A 25385-nucleotide genomic window follows, 5' to 3' on the forward strand; every position below is an offset into this window, starting at 1 on the left:
GGATATTGGTGCTTTTGAATTTTTGCTCCCAAATACTTTAAAATTGATGACTATTATATATAAATGTTGTTAATTTGTCGATATTATATTTACTTAGGTTCAAGCCATACAGCTTCAAAAGGAAAACTAACTTAATGTTGCATTTTATTTATTTAAAATTGCCTTCAATTGGGATTTTTTTTTGGACAGCAATTGGGAAATTTGTATTTTTTTCAGTTCTTTATACGGAAGGAAAAAAATTGCTGATAACACTCAACAGACAAAAAGCTTCAATGTTGTGTTATCTAGAAACCTTAGCCCTTACTAGGTCACAACATTTTCATTATGAGTTTTTTGTGATTGCTATTTGTATGTTGAGTGTTATCAGCAATTTTTTTCCTTCTGTATAAAGAACTGAAAAAAATACAAATTTCCCAATTGCTGTCCAAAAAAAATCCCAATGTTGTGTTATCACAAAAAACTCATAATGAACATGTTGTGACCTAGTAAGGGCTAAGGTTTCTAGATAACACAACATTGAAGTCCACAAAATGCAGCATGTTGAAGTGTTTCCTTATTGTTTGTCTTTATGTCTGCATTTAAGTCATTGATGTTACTATAATCTGATATTTTAGCAAATATTTTATAAACAAACAACTGCAAACACATTTAAAGCATAAATCTTTAGAATGGACTTCAATATTGCATTATCTGGGTATAATAGATAACTTTATATAATACCTGATAAAAAGGTCACTTAAACCTCATGTCAAAATATGATACAAGAAATTAATAATGTCATTTATCACTTCACACTGTTTACTATGTCAAACCATAACATACATAAAGCACTTCTTTACAGCCGTGTTCATGCATAAATCATGTCTTTTTAACGTAAAGCTGTTAAAACAAACAACATTTATTTAAGGTTAATCTTCAACTTTTTTGTTATATGTATATTCAAACGCTCACATTATCCACTTTTACTTTTACCATCTACACTATCAAGGGCACTTATAACATTGGGAGACTTGCAAGTTCATTTCCTGGGTAAAACCAGAAAGGAGAAAGGGTCTTGAGAACCCTTCAGAGTGGGGATCAAATCTGGGACTTTCTGATCGCTAGGCAGACAATATATCCACTATTAAATACTTCCAAACATCTTAAATAAATTAATTAAAAATAAAAGTGATAAAAAAATACAATGCATGTACCGACCTTTTCTATCTTCCTACTGACTTAAATCCAATCTCTACCAATACTACCGCCTACTGATCATTGTTTACATATTTCCTTCAGTTCTAACCTGTACATGTTTGGGTCATGTGACCTACATCATGTGACAAGTCCTTATCAGAGACTCACATGATCTCGCCACTTAACCATATCAGAAGAATAAACTAATGAAACAGGGTGGTTAACATTCAAGAATAAGAATTGACTTGAATAAGAGCAAATGTGTAAGATGTTATATGCGTGGATAGTTGCTCAAAACTTTTACCACTTTACCACTTAGATACCTATTTTGACACATTTGTAGTCACTTAGAAAGTAAAATTTAATTAACCCTTTACCACTAAGATATGTATTACATGTATGACTCATTTTTAGTCCCTTAGAAAGTTGAAATTAACTTGAAATGGCGCGGCAGAGGCCGACGCGTATCCTCACGCGGCATGTTTGACCAAGGGCCGCCCCAGGGTTGGTAATGGGTCCATGCATAGTTGAGATTGACCGTATTGTCATAGGAGAAGTTCCGTATCATTTAGAAGTGAATCGGTGTAGAAATGAAGAATTTATAGTAAAAGACAATTTTAGGTGGGTGTGGCCTATTATGGGCGGGGCGCCCCAGGGTTGGTAAAGGGGCCATACATAGTTGAGATTGACCTTATTGTCATAAGAGATGTTCAGTATCAATTTGAAGTAAATCGGTGTAGAAATGAAGAAATTATAGTAAAAGGCAATTTTGGGTGGGCGTGGCCTATGTGGGTGGGGCGCCCCAGGGTTGGTAAAGGCGCCATGTATAGTTGAGATTGACTGTATTGTCATAAATGGGGTTCAGTATCAATTTGAAATGAATCGGTGTAGAAATGAAGATATAATAGTAAAAGGCAATTTTGGGTGGGCGTGGCCTATGTGGGCGGGGCGCCCCAGGGTTGGTAATGGGGCCATGCATAGATGAGATTAACTGTATTGTCATAAGAGAGGTTCAATATCAATTTGAAGTGAAATGGTTTAGAAATAGAGAAATTATAGTAAAAGGTAATTTTGAGTGGGCGTGGCCTATGTGGGTGTGGCCTATTATGGGCGGGGCGCCCCAGGGTTGGTAATGGGGCAATACATAGTTGAGATTGACCGTATTGTCATAAGAGAAGTTCAGTATCAATTAGAAGTGAATCAGTGTAGAAATGAAGAAATCATAGTAAAAGACAATTTTGGGTGGGTGTGGCCTATTATGGGCGGGGCGCCCCAGGGTTGGTAATGGGGCCTTACATAGTTGAGATTGACTGTATTGTCATGAGAGAGGTTCAGTATCAATTTGAAGTAAATCAGTGTAAAAATGAAGAAATTATAGTAAAAGGCAATTTTGGGTGGGCGTGGCCTATGTGGGCGGGGTGCCCCAGGGTTGGTAATGGCGCCATGCATAGTTGAGATTAACTGTATTGTCATAAAAGAGGTTCAGTATCAATTTGAAGTGAATCGGTGTAGAAATGAAGAAATTATAGTTAAAGGCAATTTTGGGTGGGCATGGCCTATGTAGGCGGGGCGCCCCAGGGTTGGTAATGGGGCCATGCATAGTTGAGATTAACTGTATTGTCATAAGAGAGGTTCAGTATCAATTTGAAGTGAATCTGTGTAGAAATGAAGAAATTGGGTGGGCATGGCCTATATGGGCGGGGTGCCCTTGGGTTGGTAATAGGGCCATGCATAGCTGAGATTGACCGTATTGTCATAAGAGAGGTTCAGTATCAATTTGAAGTGAATCGGTGTAGAAATGAAGAAATTATAGTAAAAGGCAATTTTGGGTGGGGGTGGCCTATGTGGCCGGGGCGCCCCAGGGTTGGTAATGGGGCCATGCATAGTTGAGATTGACCTTAGTGTCATAAGAGAGGCTCAGAATCAATTTGAAGTAAATCGGTGCAGAAATGAAGAACATAAAAAAATGAGAGAAAATCTCTGACCCAGCCCCGCCCCAACCCCCATTACTTTGACCCAGGGGTCAGATATTCCGTTACTGTCATTTGCAGATATGCTCATAGCTACCATGTATGTAAGTTTCAAGGTTCTAGTGCTAATAGTGTAGGAGAAGCAGGTGGCCAGGACGGACGGACGGACGGACAGACGCACATCAATACAATATCCCCACTTTTTCTCCGAAAAAACGTGGGGATAACTAGATACATTGTACCTTTATTAATAAATTCAAGCCTTAAAGGCTTCATTTCCAACTCTTAGATACTGATGAGCAGCAAACAGCATAAAACCTGAACAGACTGTGAGTTTCTCGCAGGCTGTTCTGGTTTTCTGCTGGTTGCAAAAGCCATTTTCACTTTGCACCCTATGGCGGAAAGGGTTATAGATCTTTCTTACTAGATCAAAGTTGATAAGACTCCATTTCCAACCCTAAGATACTGATGAGCAGCAAACAGCATAAAACCTGAACAGACTGCGAGTTACTTGCAGGCTGTTCTGGTTTTATGCTGGTTGCACATAGCTATTTTCACTTTGCTTCTGACAGGGAAAGAGTTAACAGGCCGTTAACCTTACAGTCATTATGTTTAACTTTGGGATAGGATATATGTATTGATGTTAATTGAATCTTAAAATAAAAACTAGTTGTCAGTGACAAGTAAAACAAGTATGCTCAAACAAATTTCCAATGTTTGAGGAGAAAGTTGGAAGGAATATTAACTGTTATACCTAATTCCCGTATGATTTAAGTTAAACAGGCAAATATAGCCCAACTGGTGGTTTTGAGCTATATCTTAAATGGCCTAGAGCCCAGTAACAACCAAATGTTACCACCAGTTTGCCTCAATTACAAATATACACTCTAAAAAAAAACTACTATGTTTCTAAATAACAAATTAACAGATGTTTCAGATTAGTAATATAGTTGTTCCAGTAATTAAATTAACATGTTATTTTAAAGAAACAATCATATTTTACAAACACTGAGGGAACAGATTAATATTAAAGGGGCCTTTTCACAGATTTTGGCATGTTTTGAAGCTTGTCAGTAAATGCTTTATATTGATTAATTTAAACATTGGACCTAAAAATCTCCCTAAAAAAACAAGAATACAATTTAAAAAAGGGAAAAAAAGTAACCCTAAACCCAGGGCTCAAACCACTGACTCCTGGAGTCCTGGAGTAAAAAGTCACCCGCTTAGACCATTCGACCATCCGTGCTCATGCTATGAGCGGATGTATTTTTTACTTATATAAGCAATCCTCGTAGGTTCTCAAAATAGAACGACAACGACAGAACTTTCCAATTATTCAATAGTTTCGCGTTACAACACTTTATAATTTTCAGGTTTTTAAATCGTCAAAAGATGCATATAATAGATATTTTAGAGGATGGTAAATGTTAAGTATTACTATTTCCTTCCTCACAAATATCATAACTACAACGAACATTTGCGAATCTGAAACAACTTTTATTTTATTTTGTCAATTTACCAAAACGTGAAAAGGCCCCTTTAAGGAGGGTTGGGGTTGGGGATAATAAATGGATCTTTTTTTCAGCCTGTTATATGATTAAAATATATCTCTTATTTGACAGCATATTTGGCATTATTGTTAAATCTGCAAAATTCCCAGTACTTTTTGACAATTCAGAAGCACAGTTAGCATTTTCAGTTTTTCACTGAACATGCTAGTGACAATAATGAGAAAGCAACTGCAGTATAAAGATAATTTATTTTGGCCAACTCAATTTTAAATTTAAATACTTTCACTGCATGGCAATTGAAATTTAAGTCAAATCATTTATTCAATTCATGCATAGATTCCTTAACTAGTACCACAGAACTAACTGTTCAGCTGACATATGTAAGAGAAAACCTAAGAGCTAACTGCTCACTTGAGTTATGCATGAGAAAACTATACGTACAGCTGTTTACTTGAAATATGCATGAGAGCACTGTAGAGCTTACTGCTCCACTGAAAAGTTTAATTGATGTGTAAGAAAACGTTAGAGCTTACGGCTCAGATGAGATATATATGAGAAAACTATTCAGCTAAATGTTCAGCTGAGAACTATAGAGCTCACTGCTCGACTGAAATCTGCATGAGAGAAAAATAAAGCTCACTGCTCGACTGAAGTACAATTCAGGGAATAAGCTGACAATTCAATTAAAATATATATGAGAGAACTATAGTGTTGACTGCACAACAATAATATGGTATTGTAGCTAAATTGAAAAGATTGATAGTCTGTTTAATTTCCTTCTTAATTGGCTGCCAATTTATCAACAATGATAAATTGATAATATAAATGGTCAGATACAATGTTTATGAACTGCAAAAGCTGATTTGAAAAGTTAATTAAATTGAAAAAAGAAACTCAAGCATTCAGTTGAAGTTTCATACATCATGGATTGTAAAGAAAAGCAGACAGCTGTTCTAGTGTAAACACAACTTTTTCCTTTTTTTATTTATTTTCAAAAAAATACTTTCACTTTCTCCCGATTCTCAGAAATTGTTGCATTTAAAATTCTTGCATAAGAACTGTATGAACACATTTCGTCAGGTGATATTCACATGTTCAGCTGAAATATGCAGTCCCAATTGAACACTTACTTCAGGATATCTTAAAATAGTAACATATATGCCAAAATTAATTAGAACAAATGTCAAACCTCTATGTTTATGAAATTCTTGAGCACTTATATGTCCCCATTTTGCTCAAAAGAAGTAAAATGACCAATAGAACAGTAACTTGTTAAATTGTAAATAAAAGAAATACAGAATTTAATTACTGTTTATATAAAATATGTTTAGTTAATCAAACTTTTAAGTTTAGTTGACCTAATGCTTATTGCAATCCCTTTCCGGTGTGTTGTCTAGATACCAGGTAACCACACACGTAGTGCATGTTATTGCAGGTGTGTATGTAACTTTCAATTTGCGTTGTTAAACAAGCTGTAAATAAACAATTTTGACATGGATACAACGCAAATTTAACAAGACCATTGTCAACCAAAATGGTCCGCTACCGGTGAAACTCCACTTTTGTCAGATTTTTTTATATTTTTTTGCCAAAGCTATGTTGACGTAGGAAACAAATGAAATGACGTGCATAATCTCCATATTGCCATCTATCCATGTTTCATGAAAAAATATGAAAAACTTTTAAAGTTATCGCAGGATCCAGAAAAGTGTGACAGACTTACTGACTGAAAGACACACAGAGTGCAAACCATAAGTCTCCTCCAGTTTCACCGGTAGGGGACAATAAATCTTTGAAGGATAAAGGCTTATTTTTTGCATTAATTCAAAAATTATGTCACTAATTTCAGGCCCCTTTACTTCCACCAGCTTATCTACGGGTCTGTTAAACGGACCCATTCCCAAAACGAATTTGCATATAAAATACCATTAAAAAAATAAATCCTGATTTAAAAAAAAAAGTTAGTGAAAACAATACTCTGGTGTGAGGTCATCACAAGAGCCTGGTTCTTTATCTAAACAAAATGATGGATATGAGGGAACCGTACGTTATTGTAATCCAACCTTACGGGCCTTCCATAAAGTATGTCACGCTCCAGGGGGAGGAGGGCATGTTAGACAGTATGACAGTTTGTGGCAGGGGGGAGGGAGGGGGTCAGGTCATGTGTGATAAAAAAAATGCGTATCCCCTGAATGTGTTGTTCTTGATTCCTTTCGCAAGAGCATACATTTGCTGTTGCGAAATCTTCTTTGATTAAAAGCCTTGCTTTTGTCATGCCTCAAGTATTAATTATTTCAATGCTGTCCGCTGCATAATTATGTCACTAAGCGAGACATTTGGAATATAGTTTTTGCATATAATAGCAATTGTAATAATTCAAAATTTTGAGGATTCAGTAGTGACAAGTCATATTAATATGATTTAATCTAATTATCAATATTTGCTAATCTACTTCAAATCCTGAGTCTTAAGATTGCATAATACGAAAGAATATCTTAAACTTGACTAACCCATTGTTAATGAAAAAGCAGCAGATAAATGCTGTGTATTATATCATTGTCAAGTCTATTTTACGCATTTTTTTCAATCTAGATTGAGTAATTGTTTCAATGAATAACTGTGACAACTGTTGACAATGAACTCTTTTACTATAAAAGTCATTTTAAAAATGTCTTAGTTCTCTTAAGTGGAAATGTTATATTTAAATATTATAGTTAAATTGTGAAGTATGTTTTAAATTATATTTTAATGAAGTGTAAAAAAAATAAAGTTCAAAAGTGTGACGTAATTTAGGGGGAGGGTAGGTCCGAGATTTGTGATAGGGAAGGGGAGGGGTTAAAAAACTGTTGTGCCGGTGCCCGGCCTACAAAAACGCGCATATACCTCGTGACTGGGAACCAGCGACAAATCGGTATAGTGCATGCTGGGCAGCACGAGATAGTACGGTCTCTTGTGCACGGGACGTTGAGGTGAGTAGATGTGTTTATGTGCCTATGTCCCAATGTGAGTATTGTGTGAGAAATTGTGAGCCTGTATATCTTATATGGTATTGTATTGTATATGTGTGTCTGTAACTGTGAGCCTGTAACTGTGAACCTGTGCGTGTAACCCTGAGTACGTAAGTATTTCAAGGAGGATTAGCCTGTGTATGTTAGCCAGTGTCTAACTGTGAGCCTGTGTGTATTGTATTATATTGTATTTTATGGTACATGTATTGTGTGTGTAAGCCGGTGACTGTGTGTTTAAATACGTGTTTGCCTGGAAGTGTATTCCCAGAAGTATAGTGCCATTCCGTGACGTGGACGAGCTGTAGCCGACGAGTGTACCCGACGAGCCGACGCGTGAAGCCGACGAGTTCCCTTGAAGACGACGAGGACGTTTGGTGCCATCCTGATGTCTATGTGAGTATCGTATTTAATGTCGTTACAATTAATTGCTGTTGTTGAAGACGAAACCCACGAATAGCTAACCGGGTGAAAACACTACAAAACGGTTAAAAATAGCGTGACATACTTCATGGAAAGCCCCTTATACTCTGTAGGTTCGAAATATAAAGGAGCGAAGTGTGTGTACTGGTGACAAGACGACTATAACATACGACACTTGGTAAACTCGAATTATTGCATTCCGTTTGCAACATATCAAACATAAAAAACATTAAAAAATCAACTTACCTATGTAAAAAAATCGCACCTCAAACCTTATCAATAGTGAACTGAAAATGTTTATTTTGTAAGTAAGTACAGCGAGCGGTTTTATACCACTAACATGCTACATTCCACTAACATGCACAAACGGATTGCAACTTTGAAGTTGCATCCTCTGCTAGTAGTTTACTTATTGAGCTTATTATTAGTATTATTAGCTTGTGTTCATATCACGGCAGTCAGTTGACATGCTCGCTTTTTGTATGCGGTTTATCTGTACCAAGTGTACGTCATGTAAAGTAATATAAAGAACCGACAACTGCTAGATCCATAACTTGTGGAGTTATCGAGTGGCTCTAGCCGATCTCGTTGCGCCGAGACAGTCTGGGGGTCGGGCTTGGGAGTCCGGTGGCATTCCCCTCACAAAATGTTGTTGTTTGTAAAGAATTTCTCTGTTGCGTTTGGAAGCTACTCAGACCATATTTAACACGAAATGACATAACCAATTTATACCCTACTTAGTGATAAACTTTTCACCATACTTGCAGGAATTAGTATATCATCAGATGATCTCCGATGGATATTTACATTGTTAATGCTTTTTTTTCGTTACAATGTGTGTATGTATCATATGGCATTAATTTAATACACAATTTATACCAAGTCATTCGGACTGAGGTCCATATACCTTCGCTCTAGATAACGGCTTCTCATGATGAGCTAGCATTCTCAGGCACCAAATTGGTCGTGAAAAGAACGCAGAAAACGGATCAGGAACAAAAAAAAAACAACCTTGAACATACTTTGAACATATAAAATCATGTTGTCATGTTTACAAAAGCAAAAACGGTAAAATCGGAGGATTCGGACTTTCTGGCTTCTCCGATCCGTAGAACCGCACTGAAATGGTTTATAGACAGCTGAGTACTATTGTTCACATCCATACGCATGTCGCGCGTCGTATCGTGCGTCGCTCAAATGTCGAGTGTCGCGATTGAAGGTCGACACACGACAATTGAAGTCGACATGCGAAGCGACACGCGACATTCATCGCAACTCACGATATGACAGTCGACAATTAAGTCCACAGTTAAGATTTTCTCCAATTTTTTTCTTAAACCCAGCGCGATTTGCGACACTCAAATCTTGATTGTCGCATGTCGACTTCAAATGTCGAGTGTCATATCGAGCGTCGCTTGAATTTCGTGCGTCGACCTCGAAGGTCGCCACACGACAATCAACTTGGCTAATCCGTATTCCGTAGTTGGCTAACAATACTGACCGTTTTTGGGTAGATAAGATTTAGATGATTCGGGCCGTTGAGTTTCAATATGACCTTTTTCATCCCGCCCCGTTTGCCTCTCCGACGTTTATTGCTCCGTGCGATGTTGAGATCACAAATAGTTTTGATTACATGGGGTTGAAGGCGACTTAATCCCTTCTTGTTTGTTATGCACTGAAAAATGTTCACCAAAAAATCTCTGTTACTAGTATATGTCCGTAGCGTTGTATCCGAATTCATTATATTTGGAGAAAATTCTATAGTTTCTAGCGATATGAATCTTTCTATTAATGACACAATAAAAACATAGAAACACAATACAACAGCAACTATGTTCTTCATAGATACATAGATAAATGCCATCATTGTCACCGTTTAATCGATAAAAAAAAACAGAAATTCAAGAGCACATAAAGCACGTCTGCCTCAGATGGCGACATGAATCTATAACTTAATATACAAATATAATGAGTCTTTAACAAACGAAAGCATAAGAAAGCTTTTTGACAAACCACTGGATGAAACAGTATGGTTTTTGAGACTTGTATTGATGATAAATAAATCAAAAGATCAGTTCGGGTTATTTAGTAGCAATATGTTCTTAATAATCTGTGAGCCCTAAAAGAAAAGTTTCAGTGTTGGATAACATTGAATTATCAAGCAAGAATAACATTTGAAGAAGTCAAAAGTTGATAATGTTTTCATCCGACACAAAACGTTCTTAGGACTCCAATACACATCCAAAAATGAACCTATCCTGACGGATTAAAATATGCACAATGTTCGCGTCAGTTTTACAATTTTTAGTCCTTCTTAATAATTTCATTAATAATAATCACGCTTGAGACACTTTTTTATTTGCAACGATAGTAAGAATACTATAAGCAAATGCAAGTTTTGTTAACATGGACTTCCAAGAATAAATATGATAACAAACGCATTCAAAATGTATATGCAATATACAATTTCGAAATGCAATCACTTAGCTTCAGCTAGTTTGCCTGTGTTTCTTTGAGTGCGCATAATTTGTTGTCCAACAACTTGCCGAGGCAGCTTCCGCGTGGTTATGTGTGTCTGTCTGTCTCTCCGTCTGTCCGTTCGTCCGTCCGTCCGTCTGTCTCTCTGTCGTGCATATCTATCTATCTTGCATATCTATCTATCGTGCATATCTATATATTGTGCAAAATCTACTGAATATTTCTTCAGAATACATTCAAAGCTTTATATACTGCAGCAATTAACGTTTTAAACAATCACCTTGCCCGGTGTGTGTCCGTCGTGTTTTAGTTATTGTTAAACATACCCATGGCTTGTTCAAATGTGTTGTTTCTTCTGGCAAATCTCTCTCATGGCACTTTTAGATATCAAACTAAAAGCAGATACATGTATTCGATAACTTATAAAACGAGAACAGGCATTTTTGGTATAACAGTTAAACATATCATAAACTTAACAAGGATTTACATATTTTGTGTATTATCAGATTGTAGAACAAGATAAGTATTGATGCAAAGCATCAAAGGGCGTCGGGAATTTCAGTGTAAAAGGCACTCAATGAAGTTACATGGAACGATTTTTTCTAATGTAAATATTAATATATTGGCCGATTATTTTAAATAAAATAAAAAAAGATTTTTTTTATTCAATAGAAGACATACAATGCATACATGTATATGATTATAAAACAAAGTGAAAACCATGTAGCAACAATATGTTCAGACATGTTATACAAGATATGCTTATATATATTTTTTTTGACCTTGTGGTGTCCTTAAGCAAGAAAAAAGGTTAATATGTATTTTTTGGTTGTTTTTGATAGGTGTTTTTTATAGAAAAAAGAGAACATTTTTAAATCAAGCAGAATAATTATGAATACGGATGAGTTGCATAAAGTGGGTAAAAACACGCCGGGTATGCGAATACTCCGTTGACGGATGGCACTTCACTAACAGAGAACAACAAAAGCCACGCGCGAGAGGTGAGTTCTTCAGCTTTTTTGTATTTATGTTCTGTTTATTTGGTTTTTAGACACGGAACATTGTTTGGGTGATTAATGGTATAGCACTTCGTATTGCGAAGAAAGAAATTCGCGGAAAAACGGCGAATTATAAAAAAAACGATAAAATTTCATCGATAATCAGCATGAATTGAATGATCAGTACATATTTTAACAAAATAAACATACTTGGAAATAAATCAAGAACGTGCTAACTATTCGAAATAAAAGATCAATATATCCAGTAATGTTACAACATGTTACATTTTAGTTTACTAATGTATTTGAGAAAATTCAAATGTTTTAAGAGTCGCATGCACATTTTTCATCTGCACTTCGTTTACCGATCATCTAAAAAACAATGGCACTTCGTTTCCCGACATCTAGACACTTTTTTCCAGATATAACACACTCGTTTTTTGTGAATCAAAAATGCAGAATTCGCTGTGGAATACTGTTAAAGTAAGCAGGCAATAAATAAAAATGTATGTACTTAGTACGCAAATAAAAAACGAATTAACGAAGCATGTTCTTATCCCTTTGAAATATGATTATGATTTGGTATAAATGTGAAAGATAAATGTTAAACAAATTGGATATATCTAATGAGTAAAATCCATATGACCATATATTTTAAATTACGTTCTAAACGGCTGATCTAAAGCATTTATCTTCATGTCCAAATGAAGGTACTAAGGCTATTTACTTATATATTATATAATATGTCATGAATAATCACTCTGCTTAAACTGCCTCTCAGAGATTAATATCAGCAGCGATGCAGGTCCGAAATTCTATTGGAACTTATTGGCTCAATGCCAGTAAACGAAAATAGCAATAAAAGAACGGGCGGGGTCGATTTAATCACACGACAGTGGTGTAAAAAGTTATGCATATCCGTCTTTGTTTTTAATATAATCAGCGACGACACTTTCCGCCTAAACTGGATTTTCGTGAAGAAGAGTCTTCCTCTAAAAGAAAAGTACAATAACGGCGCAAGGTGTCGTCCCTGATAAGCCTGTGTGTATTGCACAGGCTTATCTGGAACGATACTTTACGCCCATGCATTAAACCCCCTTTTTACAGAGCGAGGCTTATATATATGTATATATAAACATGTATGTGTGTGTGTGTTTGTTTGTGTGTGTTATGTACACATTTATTTAATACTAAATATTATCTCATTTGAAAATTGCAATTATAATAAACATAGTATAAATTAACAGTAATGTGATTTTTGAAAAATATATTTTCAAAATGTTACGTATGAATAGCCATAATATAAATAAATGCATTTAAGGTAGAAGATAAAACTCAGTTATTAGAGTGCCCACTTTGTTGAAAGTCTCCGTAATCTGAAGTGCCCTTTATCGGTAAACAAAGTGCCTGCAACTTTATGTATGCCACCTATTACAACATGCACTATCTTTGTTTATATTTCATTGAATACTATCAAAATTTCATTATTTGAAGCAAAGTGATTACTCTACATGCTGGAATAGCAAACAATTTCTTGCAATAATTCTAAGTAGTTTTATTTTGTTAAAATGTTTACTGTTCATCCAGTTTATGCTGTTTTCCGATCGAATTTTCTATTTTTTGGGCAAAACTGTACCATTCTTCCGTGAAATTGTGTATTCACAATACAAAAGGATACACCATTTATCAACTCGACCATGTGTCTTGTCTTAAACTAACTATAGGATACAACTTTAAATAAAACAGAGGAACTTACCTCTCGCGCGTGGCGTTTGTTGTTCTCTGTTAGTGAAGTGCCATCCGTCAAGGAAGTATTCGCATACCCGGCGTGAGAAAGCATACTGGATTTGTTTATGAAAGTTGAACGTGTTTTAATTTTTGTACAAATATATAAAGTGTATCATTGTTTAGGGCTATTTCTTTTTCAATTTGAATTTTCAGTTTTAAATAATTGATGAAGCAGTTGATTGTAGGTTGTTGTTTTCTGTATTTCATGCTGAATATAAAATATTTCATTAATATAATTATGTAATTCACAGCGTTATGAACCTCTTGTATTTTGAATGTATTTCCTCCTAAACTGATGTCTAAGAGAGATAGTTTAACATTTAATTGTTGTTACTCTAGAAAGGTTGTCAATTGATTCCATAGAGATTGAATATGTTTACACTCCCAGAAAAGGTGTTCTATTGTTTCAATATGTTCACTGCACATATCACATAGATTTGTGTTGGAAAGGTTGCAATAGGTTGCAGTTAAAAAGATATTTATTTGTAGCTATGATTATCTGGATGTATTTATATTGAAAATTTCTCAGTATGCTATCAGTAGTTGATTTATATGGCATGTCAAATATTTGTCTCCAATTTAGTTCTTTTTTCCAAGAAGGTTTTGCCATTTAGTTTGAGCTTTAGAGATTTCGGCAGGGGTTTTAATTTGAAGTGTGTAAAATATTTTGATCGTTTTTTTTTTTGCAATTATGTTTTCTATGAATATTTTTTGAGTACATGGTGTGTTATTTGTATTGGTAGCAGCTTTGATATGTATAGGTATACTTTTAATCAATGTGTAGTACATTAGGAAATTACTGTTAGGTATTCCGAATATGTAGCAAGGGTTATCAAAAGAATAGAAATTGGTTATTCTGTAGTCGTACAATTGATCTACATATTTTATGTTTCGTTCGAACCAATCTTTATAGAAAAACGTTTTATTGTTAGTAGTTATGTCTTTATTGTTCAATAGAATGATTTTACTGTCTATTTTGTTTCTAAATTGTGAGAAACTCTACACCATGCCGATAGAACATTCGATAGAAATATGTTTTTGGTTGAAATTTCATCCAAGATATTTTGGTCGATATTTCATTCAAAATGGTATAATAATTTCCATTTACTCGTATTAGTATTATCCAAATATCTTTTAACCCAACTGCATTTGATTGCATTCAGGAATGAATCTATATCAGTTAGTCGGATACCTCCATATTCTACTGATTGAATTAATTGAGTTCGTTTGATTTTATCAGGTTTACCGTTCCATATGAAATTAAATATTTCTGATTTTATATCTTCAATAATATCATTTGGTGGGTTTGGGAGTACTGATAGTGTATACATTAATTTAAGAAGTGCAAACGTTTTTAACACGGTGTTTTTTCCGATAAGTGTAAGTTTACGATGCTGCCATGATTTTAAACAATTTTAAAATTTTTGTAATTTAGCCAATATGTTTTTTAGAATTGTTTTATTTTCATTGTTTGCAAAGGTTATTCCTAACGTTGTTGCTTCATCTGATGTCCAGTTGAATTTCATTTCTTTTTTAAGATGAATATTACTTTGTTTGAATTTACCAACTCGTAGCACAGTGCATTTAGTTTTGTTTAGTTTAAGACCCGATGCCATTCCAAAAAGTGTTAGCGATTCTATAAGATTATCAAATGAGTCACTACTATCATTTAAGAAGTATTTTGCGTCGTCAGCAAATAGGGACTGTTTAATTTCTTCGTCAGGTTCAAGCGATATTCCTTTAATATGTTTATTTGATTAGATATAGTATATTAGATAATCATTGTTAAGTAAACTAATCGGGCGCCAGTTTGCTAAGGATTCTAAGTTTTTTCCAGGTTTTGGAATGACTGATATTTTACCTTGTTTTTGTAGCGTAGTTAAGTTTTCGTTGTTAAATGAATAGTTAAGTGAATTAATTAAATGAGTTTTAATATCATTCCAGAATATTTTATAGAATTCGATTGTGATGCCATCGGATTCTGGACTTTTGTTAGTTTGCATCTCTTTAAGTGCTGATTCCACATTCATGTTCATTAAGTAATTCGTCGCACAGCAGTTTTTCCTCTTGATTTAAAGCATGATGTGTATTTTTAAATAAGGTGTTATTTTCTACATGTTTTCGTTTATAGAGGGTTTCGAAAAATAAACGCTGTTCTTCTAGTATTTGAGTTCTGTTTGTTATATCTTCGCCATTGACTACTAATTTGAGTATAGTTTTTTGTTCACTTCTACGTTTTTCGATGTTTGCGAAGTATTTTGTATTTTTTTTTTCATTGTGTTCAACATGCTGTGCACGTGCTCGTTGTATTATTCCATTGAAATGTGTATGGTAAATATCTTCTAATACTTGTTTTTTAAATGTTATTTAATTTTCAATGGCTTTGGTATCGTTTGTGTTTGTTTCATGTAATTGCTTTTCAAGTGTTTCAATGCTTTTGATAGTTTCAGTTTCAAGTTTGCTTGTTTCTTTTTGTATCTAATTGTTGTGTTACGTATATTTCCTTTAATAACTTCCCATACGGTGTTAGGGTTCGCATCTTTATTATTTTGAACTGAATGTAATATTTCTTGTTTTATTTGCGTTTGATACTGTGTATCTTATAAGATGCTGTTGTTAATTTGGAAGTATCCTGGGCCTCTCTCAGGTTGTATTTTGTGTAGTTTAAGTTCAACTAGAGAGTGGTCAGTCATAGATCCTGGTTTTATGCTACATGTGTCAATAATGTTGCAAAGTGACTCAGATATTAAAAAATAGTCTTGTCTACAGAATATTGTTGGTTTTGTGTTTGAGTGCCAGGTGAATTTGCTTTCGTTTGGATATGCTGTACGCCAGATGTCTATCATATTGTAGTTTACAATTATGTTATTTAAAATGTTTCTATTTTTAGGATGAGTATAAAGATTTCCCTTCTTTTTATCTAATAATGGGTTAAGAACAGTATTAAAATCATCAACGACTATGATGTTTTTATCTTGGTTATTAATGATTAAGGATTGTAATGTTTCGTAAAAAGTGGAATTATCTGTATTAGAGCCGTAAACGTTGATTAATGTTAATTGTGTTTCGTGTATTTTGATATCTTTACTTGCTAGTCTGCCAATTATTATTTCGTTAAAGCTATCAACTGTGATTCCTATATTATTTTTAATCAGAAAGGCAATGCCTTGTTTATTAGTATGTTGTCCACTGATATAGATGTCTCCGTCCCATTCATCTTTTAAGGTTTGTGCTAACGTATGTGTCAAGTGACTTTCTTGTAACAGGCATATACTTTTTTTTTCGTCTAACCATTTAAAGATTTTTATGCGTTTGTCTCTATTGTTTAGCCCTTTTACATTTAAAGTACATATGTATTTCAATCATTCAAAGAGGTGGAAGGTGATGTAAATGATAATTTGTTTGTGTTTTTATCCAGTTGCTTTCTATTTTTAAAACAAGTCCTGTTGCTTTCTATTATAAGACACAAGATGTCCATACATACACGTACAAACAAAAATAGAAAACAAAAATTATTATACTTATTATTGTTATACGATATTATACAAAACGGAAGTAATATACATTGAAAAACAAAAAAAAACTAACATAAGAAAGAGGTTTGGGTAGGCAAGTACCAGGATTTGACATCAGCAAAATGTAAACAAGAAAAGACACAAACAAAACAACAGCCGAGCCATTCCGCATGTTACGGAGAAAAAATCTCTAATTACACTGGCATTGAACTTATTATGACGTCAAAATTCAAAACAAGAAAAGGCTCTTATTACACTGACTTTGAAATTCAAACAAGAGAAATGCTCTTATTACACTGACCTTGAAACATATTATGACGTCAAAATTCAAACAAGAGAAAGCTCTTATTACACTGATATTAAACATGTTATGACGTCCAAATTTAGACAGAAAAAGCTCTTATTACACTGACTTTTAACATATTTTGACAAGAAGAAGCTTTTATTTAACTGACGCTGTACATATTATGACGTCACAATTCAAACAAGAAAAAGCCCTAATTATACTGACATTGAACATATTATGACTTATGACGACAAAAATTCATAACAGAAAAAAAGCACTTATTACACAGACATTGAGCATATTATGACGTCAAGATTCAAACAGAAGACGTCAAAATATAAACAAGAAAAGAAATGTGTTCGTCAATGCCCCCTAATGCGCCGCTTTGATTTTTTTTACCTTTGACCTTGAAGGCTGACCTTGACCTTTCACCACTCAACATGAACAGCTCTATGAGATACACATGCATGCCAAATATCGAGTTGCTCTCTTTAATATTGCAAAAATTTGACCTTTGACCTTGACCCTTGATCTTGAGGATGAACTTGACATTGACCTTTCACCACTCAAAAAAGTGCAGCTCCATGAGATACATAAGCATGCCAAATATCAAGTAGCTATCTTCACTATTGCAAAATTTGACCTTTGACTTTGACCTTTGACCTTGAGGATGACCTTGACCTTTCTCCACTCAAAATGTGCAGCTCCATTGGATACACATGCATGCTAAATATCAAGTTGCTATCTTCAATATTGCAAAGTTTGACCTTTGACCTTGGCCTTTTACCTTGAAGATGAACTTGACATTGACCTTTCACCAATCAAAATGTGCAGCTCTATGAGATACACACAGAACAAATATCAAGTTGCTATCTTCAATATTGCAAAATTTGACGTTTGACCTTGACCTTCGACCTTGAAGGATGAACTTGAACTTTACCTTACACTACTCAAAATGTGCAGCTCCATGAGATACACATGCATGCAAAATATCAAGTTGCTATATTCAATATTGCAAATTTTACCTTTTTACCTTTAAGGATGAACTTAACCTTTACTTTTCATCTTTCAAAAAGTGCAGCTCCATGAGATGCACACGCATGCCAAAGTTGCTATCTTCAATATTTAAAATGTGATTGCCAATGTTAAAGTTTTTGGACGGACGGACGCCATATATTTGAAATTTGACCTTGAAGGATGACCTTTACTTTGACCTTTCACCTTTAAAAAGTGCAGCTCCATGAGATACACTGGCATGCCCAACGTCAAGCTGCTATCTTCAATATTTAAAAAGTTAAGGCCAATGGTAAAGTTTTTGGACGGACGGACAGGCGCCTTATAGTTGACATTTGACCTTATAGGGTGTCCTTTACGTTAACCTTTTACCACTCAAAAAGTGCAGCTCCATGAGATACTCATGCATGCCAAATATCTTTAATATGTTAAAGTTTTCGGCGGACGAAATATTTGAAATTTGACCTTGAAGAATGACCTTGACCTTCACCTTTCACCACTGAAAATGTGCAGCTTAGAATAATATAAGTACATGTATAGTGAACATCACTAAATTCATAACATAGCATGTTTACATTATGCAATAGTGAGTAGGGAAACATATTAATGAGCATCCTAAGCACACAATATATGTACATGTTTTTTAATATAAGCTCGAGTAAGGAGTAATTATTAGTTTGAGTATAAGTAGTACAGTAATGTTGTTTTAGTAAAGACCTTTTTTATGCCCCCCTTCGAAGAAGAGGGGGTATGTTGTTTTGCACATGTCGGTCGGTCGGTCGGTCGGTCGGTCGGTCGGTCCGTTCACCAGATGGTTTCCGGATGATAACTCAAAAAACGCTTGGGCCTAAGATCATGAAACTTCATAGATACATTGATCATGACTGGCAGATGACCCCTATTGACTTTCAGATCACTAGGTCAAAGGTCAAGGTCACAGTGACTCGAAATAGTAAAATGGTTTCCGGATGATAACTCAAGAATACATAAGCCTATGATCATGAAACATCATAGGTACATTGATCATGACTCGCAGATGACCCCTATTGATTTTCAGGTCACTAGGTCAAAGGTCAAGGCCACAGTGACTCGAAATGGTAAAATGGTTTCCGGATGATAACTGAACAATGCTTACGCCTAGGATCATAAAACTTCATAGGAACATTGATCATGACTGGCAGATGACCCCTATTGATTTTCAGATCACTAGGTCAAAGGTCAAGGTCACAGTGACTCGAAACAGTAAAATGGTTTCAGGATGATAACTCAAGAATGCTTACGCCTAGGATCATGAATCTTCATAGGTACATTGATAATGACTGGCAGATGACCCCAATCGATTTTCAGGTCACTAGGTCTAAGGTCAAGGTCACAGTGACTAGAAATAGTAAAATGGTTTCCGGATTATAACTCAAGAATGCTTACGTCTAGGATCATGAAACTTCATAGGTACATTGATCATGACTGGCATATTACCCTATTAATTTTCAGGTCACTAGGTCAAAGGTCAAGGTCACATTGACTCAAAACAGTTAAATGGTTCCTGATGATAACTCAAGAACAATTAGGCCTAGGATCATGAAACTTCATAGGCGCATTGATCATGATTGGTAAATGACCCCTATTGATTTTCAGGTCACTCGGTCAAAGGTCAAGGTCACATCGACAAAAAACGTATTCACACAATGGCTGCCAGTACAACTGACAATCCATATGGGGGGCATGCATGTTTTACAAACAGCCCTTGTTGAAAAAAAAGCAATTAAAAGCACAGAGCAATGCTAACAATATGACTTGATTTAAGTTCTTGATATTTACGCCAGATATTCTTTTTAGGCATTTACTACAATTGATAGTTGAGGCGGACATAAGTCTAAGCAAGATTAGAGCTAAAGATTAAATAAAACATCCATCATTAGTAAATATCATTTATGCTTGGGCAATTTAACATACCCATATTGAATTGTTTGTACATGAAGACATGAACTATGCATATGGTTTCTTATGTTTGTGTTATTATTTAAAAAATAAAAAAATAAAACAAAGACAGTGAGGCCGAGGCACACATCTTTTTTCATAAAAAGATGCAACACGGCCACTGCTTTTTTGTAAAGGAAAAATGCCTTCTTAAAAGAGATAATGTTTCTTTCTTCAGCGAAAAACCGAAAACTGAAGAAAAAAACACAACATTACTATACTCTTTTAGGTGTTAAAAGTAATGTTAAACCAAATTTATGTTTTCATAAAGTCTCCAAAACTTTTGCTCCATGGTATTTTATAGTGCGCAATACATTTTACATTTGTCTAGATTGTACTCTTATCTCATTAAGTCAAGCACTGTAAACCTTATTGATCGGCTTCAATAGAAATGGGTTCCCCGTGCAACTCGCGCAATAAATATTGTTTTCGTCGTTTGAGCACGTGCGAATTAGACGAAAACTACTTTCCCTTGTCAATGTAGTTTCCGATAGGTGGCTCTGTAAGAGAGCGTTTTACTCGTGGCCGAGTAACTCTGTTCAGTCATTCAGCGTTGGGATTGATTGATCGATACATGTGTTAATTTTTTATTTTGTTTTGAATAACAGTAAGAGTAACATTACAAACGTAATTGTTTAAAAGTGTAATCTACATGCTTTTTACCCTGGTACGAGCTAATTTTGAAATTCAGTAATGTGTTTTTTACAACTGGTCATGCGTTTATCCACATTACGTACGCATTTAATGTATTCAATTTATACATGTATACCAGTATCATAATAATTATTATTTATCCCACTGAGGGATTCAGTCTCCGGAAGAGACGATAGGCGTGGCTGCCTTTATAGTTGCTTACGAGGAGGGACTCGTGTAGGCATACAGTATGCCTGGTGATGTAGCAGTCTACGTTGATAGGCGTGGCTTCCTTTATAGTAGCTTACGAGGAGGGACTCGTGTAGGCATACAGTATGCCTAGTGTCGTAGTAGTCTGTTGATAGGCGTGGCTGCCTTATAAGTTGCCTACGAGGAGGGACTCGTGCCGGCATACAGTATGCCTGGCGTTGTTGTAGACTATGTTGTATGTTGTAACAAAGCTTTTGTGTGTATTCATGTTTTTTATGTATGTTTGATGACTATGAAATAGTAATACACGGTATCAGTCAGTCGGTCATACCAATGACTTACCAAAAAATATGTTGTATTTTTGTTGTTTTTCCCTATCGGGAGCGTAGTTGTAAAGGGAATCTTTATTTATTGACGTGTCAGTCCAATGCGAGTTCAAAGTAAAGTATACACAAAAGTAGCGTTAACAACCTAAACATTTTTACAATATCAAACTTTTACAGCACATTATCGTTTTTTGGTTATTAAGCACCTTTAGTATGAAGTGTACAAAAATAGCGTAAACAATGTAATTTTTACTCTATCAAAACTTTAAGAAAATGTAGTTTGAGGTATCAATGTTACTTTTTTGGCCACGGTAGATCAAGCCAGTGCTGATAGTCCTCCCATTCTACGCGATGGACCAGGTCTCTTGCGTCTTTGTAGGAGATGGCACCGTTCCTGGAAAAGACACTTTTAACTTCGTCCGACATTTTCCGTTTAACGCTCGTATACACCTCATGATTTAAGGGGGTTAGATCCTCACGTACAAACATGCCTTTCGCACGAAGCAGTTTGCTTTGCCTCAGCACGCGGTATCGCGTAATACGTGATTTGAAGCGTAAGATTATATGTGTCTTGTTCTGTGAAAGCTGGTCATAATGCATGTGCGTAAAGTGTCGTCCCAGATTAGCCTGTGCAGTCCGCACAAGCTAATCAGGGACGACACTTTCCGCCTATTTTTTTCGGTAAGGAGGGACTTCCTTGAAACTAAAAATATCATTAAAGCGGAAAGTGTCGTCCCTGATTAGCCTGTGCGGACTGCACTTTACGCACAAGCATTATGCCCATTATTCTCAGAACAAGACACATATCTTTCTTGCCATTTGGACTCCTTTTCAGTAGGTGGGCGATGTCAACGTCTTCCATAGTAATGCTCTCCTTGGTGAGGCTATTAATTTTGGCAATGGAGATTTTAGTACTTTCCTCTGCTGATTCAAATAAAGGCGTTTCGTTGGGGTCAATTTCTGTAGATAAATGTTCTATTCCACTTAGAATTATATTATTGCTTCGGCTGTATTGGTTAGAGTCATTTTCTGATCTTCTTCTGTTGTTTTCCTGGTTCGCTAATTCAGCTTTTAGTTTTGCGTTTTCTTCCGACTGTAGATTTACTTGCGACTTCAGGTTTTTGGCATCTTTCTTCAGTGTATCGTTTTCAATCTCCTTCTCAAATAGTCTTCCCTCTAAAATTTCAATTTGTTTTGTACATGATGTTAATAAACGTTCTTTAAGTTTATTGAAGAGATCGTTCACTAAGATTTTCAGCCTTTCGTCGTCTCTTTCTATTATATCTTTCACCTTATCGTTCATCTTGTTGATTGATTGGTCGACGTTTGAAACAATATTCGACAATTTTGAGTTAATGTCTTTAAATTGTTTTTTTTTATGTCAGCGATTTCACTTTTACGCGTATTTTCTTCGTCGCTGCTTATTTCAATTGATGCAGCACGATCACCTGAAGACTGCTTTTTAGACAGTTCAGGCTCAATCGAGTCCGTTTCTAGTTCACTGACGCTACCCGTCGTATTGATTTCTTTTTAACGTTTTTGTCATGTTTGCCCTTTGTTGACATTTTCGTGGTACTGATCTTTTTAGGGAAGTATAGACCTTTATGATTTAAATAAGCATCGATAGTGAAATGGTCAAGCCTCAATAAACATGGTGTCCAATATGGGTGCGTTCATATAAAAAAAAATAATTATTTATCACATTGTTTGTCAAAATTATAATGTTTTCCTGGCACCTGCCTGTAAGTTAGATAACATTAAGTTCACATGCTCACTTTTTATCACTTTATTTTACTATCCAGAATCCTTTTATTAATATGCAATCACAAAAAAAACAAAATCACTTTTTTCTCAGAGTATTGAAAAAAAAACATCGGCAATAGTTGACCCGGAAGAAGAATGAAAAAGATACTGGTATACCCGTAATGCCTCGGTCACACTGTCACGAATCAGAGCTACGAACGAGCTACGAATACTTTTCGGCACAGTTCGTAGCTATCCTTACTGGACCGTGGCTCTCCGTACTTGATCCATGATCAGTCGTAGTAGTTTTTGGATGTCCGTAGCGACTCTTGACAAATTTTAAACATGTTCAAAAAATTGCTACGAATTTATCGATCGTAGCGTATCCGTAGGAGTCTGTACTAAACCGTACTAATCCGTACTAGTTCGTAACGACAACCGTAGTCGTCCGTACCTTTTCGTAGACCAATTTTTTTTTCAAGAACTTCTACGAATTGATACGAAGAACTACGAAGCGGTACGGTTACGCTACGTATTAGCTACGAGTATTCCACGGATATACTACGAAAAGCCACGGTTCTAGTACGGTGTACTACGGATAGGCAGGAATTTGCACGATCTTGTACGTAGTACTACATTTCAGCACGAAACAGTACGGACATGTGCGGTCCACTACAATAAATTGCTACTGAAATACATCATTGAAATTATAAAGCAACCGTACTTGCATTTGTTGAGTTCACAATCATCAACCGCCAGCAAATTGCGTTTGCGATAAATTTGTTACACTTGGATATTGATATGGCACAAAACACAGGTGGTTAGCGTGTGCCTATGATATTTATTAGTGATAACATTATTTTAAATGATACATAATCATCGTATAACAAACAAATGATGTTTTCACTAATTAATATCATAGCCACACGCTGACCACCTGTGGCACAAAATGGAGAGGCTGTAGTCGAGCTGCTTGACGAGATGCACAGAGGTAATAATGATTCAATTTCGTATAACTAGTATAGCTTTGTGCTAAAGGTTACGTATTTTGCAAATATTAGAATTTGAACTTACTAGTAATACTCTTTTTGCAGGTAAGTGTCTGCCTCATATGCCTTTTGAATCTTGCTCTTACTTTTACGCGATTTATTAATTGTTAAATTAATAGACGACATAATACAATACAAAATTAATCATACTTTCCTAAGCATAATCTATATTTGTACAACAATAATTACATTCTTTATCAGGTCAGAAAAGAAAAAGTAGGTGGTGGATACGAGACTGGCTTTTAAGACGACCCGGCTCTTGGTTAAGGATGGAGGAGGTAGACTCTTCCCCAGACACGGATGATTTCATTATTTCTGTTACGCGCTGTTGCTGCCACTGGAATGTTCTCTTTTTGGGAGGCATTATGTGTATGACAATACAAGAGGCTGTTAGCGCAATGTTCAATCGTTATTCGTTCCTACCTGTCCGTACCAATCCGTCGCAATTCCCACTTCCTCGTAGCGGACCGTTCTAGTTCGTACTTACCCGTACTAGACCGTAGCGGATCCGTAGTTATATCGTAATGATTCGCGTAGCATCGTACTTTATCGTACCAGACCGTAGCGGATTCGTAGTTTGATCGTACCGATTCGTGGCGTTCCGTACTACATCGCGTCGATCAGTAGCAGTCCGAACCTTTCCTTGTTCGTTTTCCAACATTTTGATGGTAGATTCGTTGTGCTCCGTACTGAAATCGTAGCGGCCTATGAATTTTGACAATACCGTAGTCATTCGCAGCCGATTGAATCGTAGCTCATTCGTAGCTCTGATTCGTGACAGTGTGACCGAGGCATAACCATTATCTATGATTTTGCGTTACAACCCCCAAATAATCATTATCCATGATGTTGTGTTATAACCCCAAAATAACCATTATCCATGATTTTGTGTTGTAACCCCCAAATATTTCATAGTTCATTTTATTTACATTGGTTCCCTTTTTTTACTGGCATCCGTGTGCAGTTTTCATTTATGGAACAGAACTGTGTAGGTTTTAAAAAAATCTGCTTCATCTTGTAAGCGTAATTTCATATTTTTCTCAATTGAAGGGGATATGATTCTAAACTTATTCTTACGTTGCTCATTTACGATAGGGGTTGAGTACTCATTGATAAGAAAACACTGTAAAAGTTTTAATGTGTTTACGACCCCCCCCCCCTCTCACACATATATTTCATGGGCATAATAAAAACAAAAAATAGTTACCATAAAACAGCATATTTATTTAAACTAAAATGTCTACATCAAAACAAAAAGTTAACATAGAACAAAAATAAAATAA

The 25385-nt window shown here is 35.4% G+C and overlaps 3 protein-coding genes across 5 annotated transcripts in view; 1 reads left to right on the forward strand and 2 right to left on the reverse strand.

Annotated features, from left to right (window-relative positions):
* The window catches only part of LOC127841268 (galactocerebrosidase-like), a 241069-nt gene extending 239722 nt beyond the window's left edge, over positions 1–1347 (reverse strand). Inside the window, exon 1 of the mRNA XM_052369952.1 lies at positions 1198–1347. The gene's annotated coding sequence lies outside the window, so the exon portion shown is untranslated. The remainder of the gene's footprint in view (positions 1–1197) is intronic.
* The window catches only part of LOC127841267 (galactocerebrosidase-like), a 247916-nt gene extending 239722 nt beyond the window's left edge, over positions 1–8194 (reverse strand). For both annotated transcript variants that reach the window (XM_052369950.1, XM_052369949.1), the window contains exon 1: positions 8171–8194. In XM_052369950.1, coding sequence (XP_052225910.1) covers positions 8171–8175 — 5 coding nt within the window. In that variant the 5' untranslated portion in view covers positions 8176–8194. The remainder of the gene's footprint in view (positions 1–8170) is intronic.
* The window catches only part of LOC127841280 (calmodulin-like), a 210953-nt gene that overhangs the window by 164603 nt on the left and 20965 nt on the right, over positions 1–25385 (forward strand). The gene's annotated exons all lie outside the window — the stretch shown is intronic.

The sequence above is a fragment of the Dreissena polymorpha genome, chromosome 8 (genome assembly GCF_020536995.1).
Source record: "Dreissena polymorpha isolate Duluth1 chromosome 8, UMN_Dpol_1.0, whole genome shotgun sequence".
Lineage (NCBI taxonomy): Eukaryota > Metazoa > Mollusca > Bivalvia > Myida > Dreissenidae > Dreissena > Dreissena polymorpha.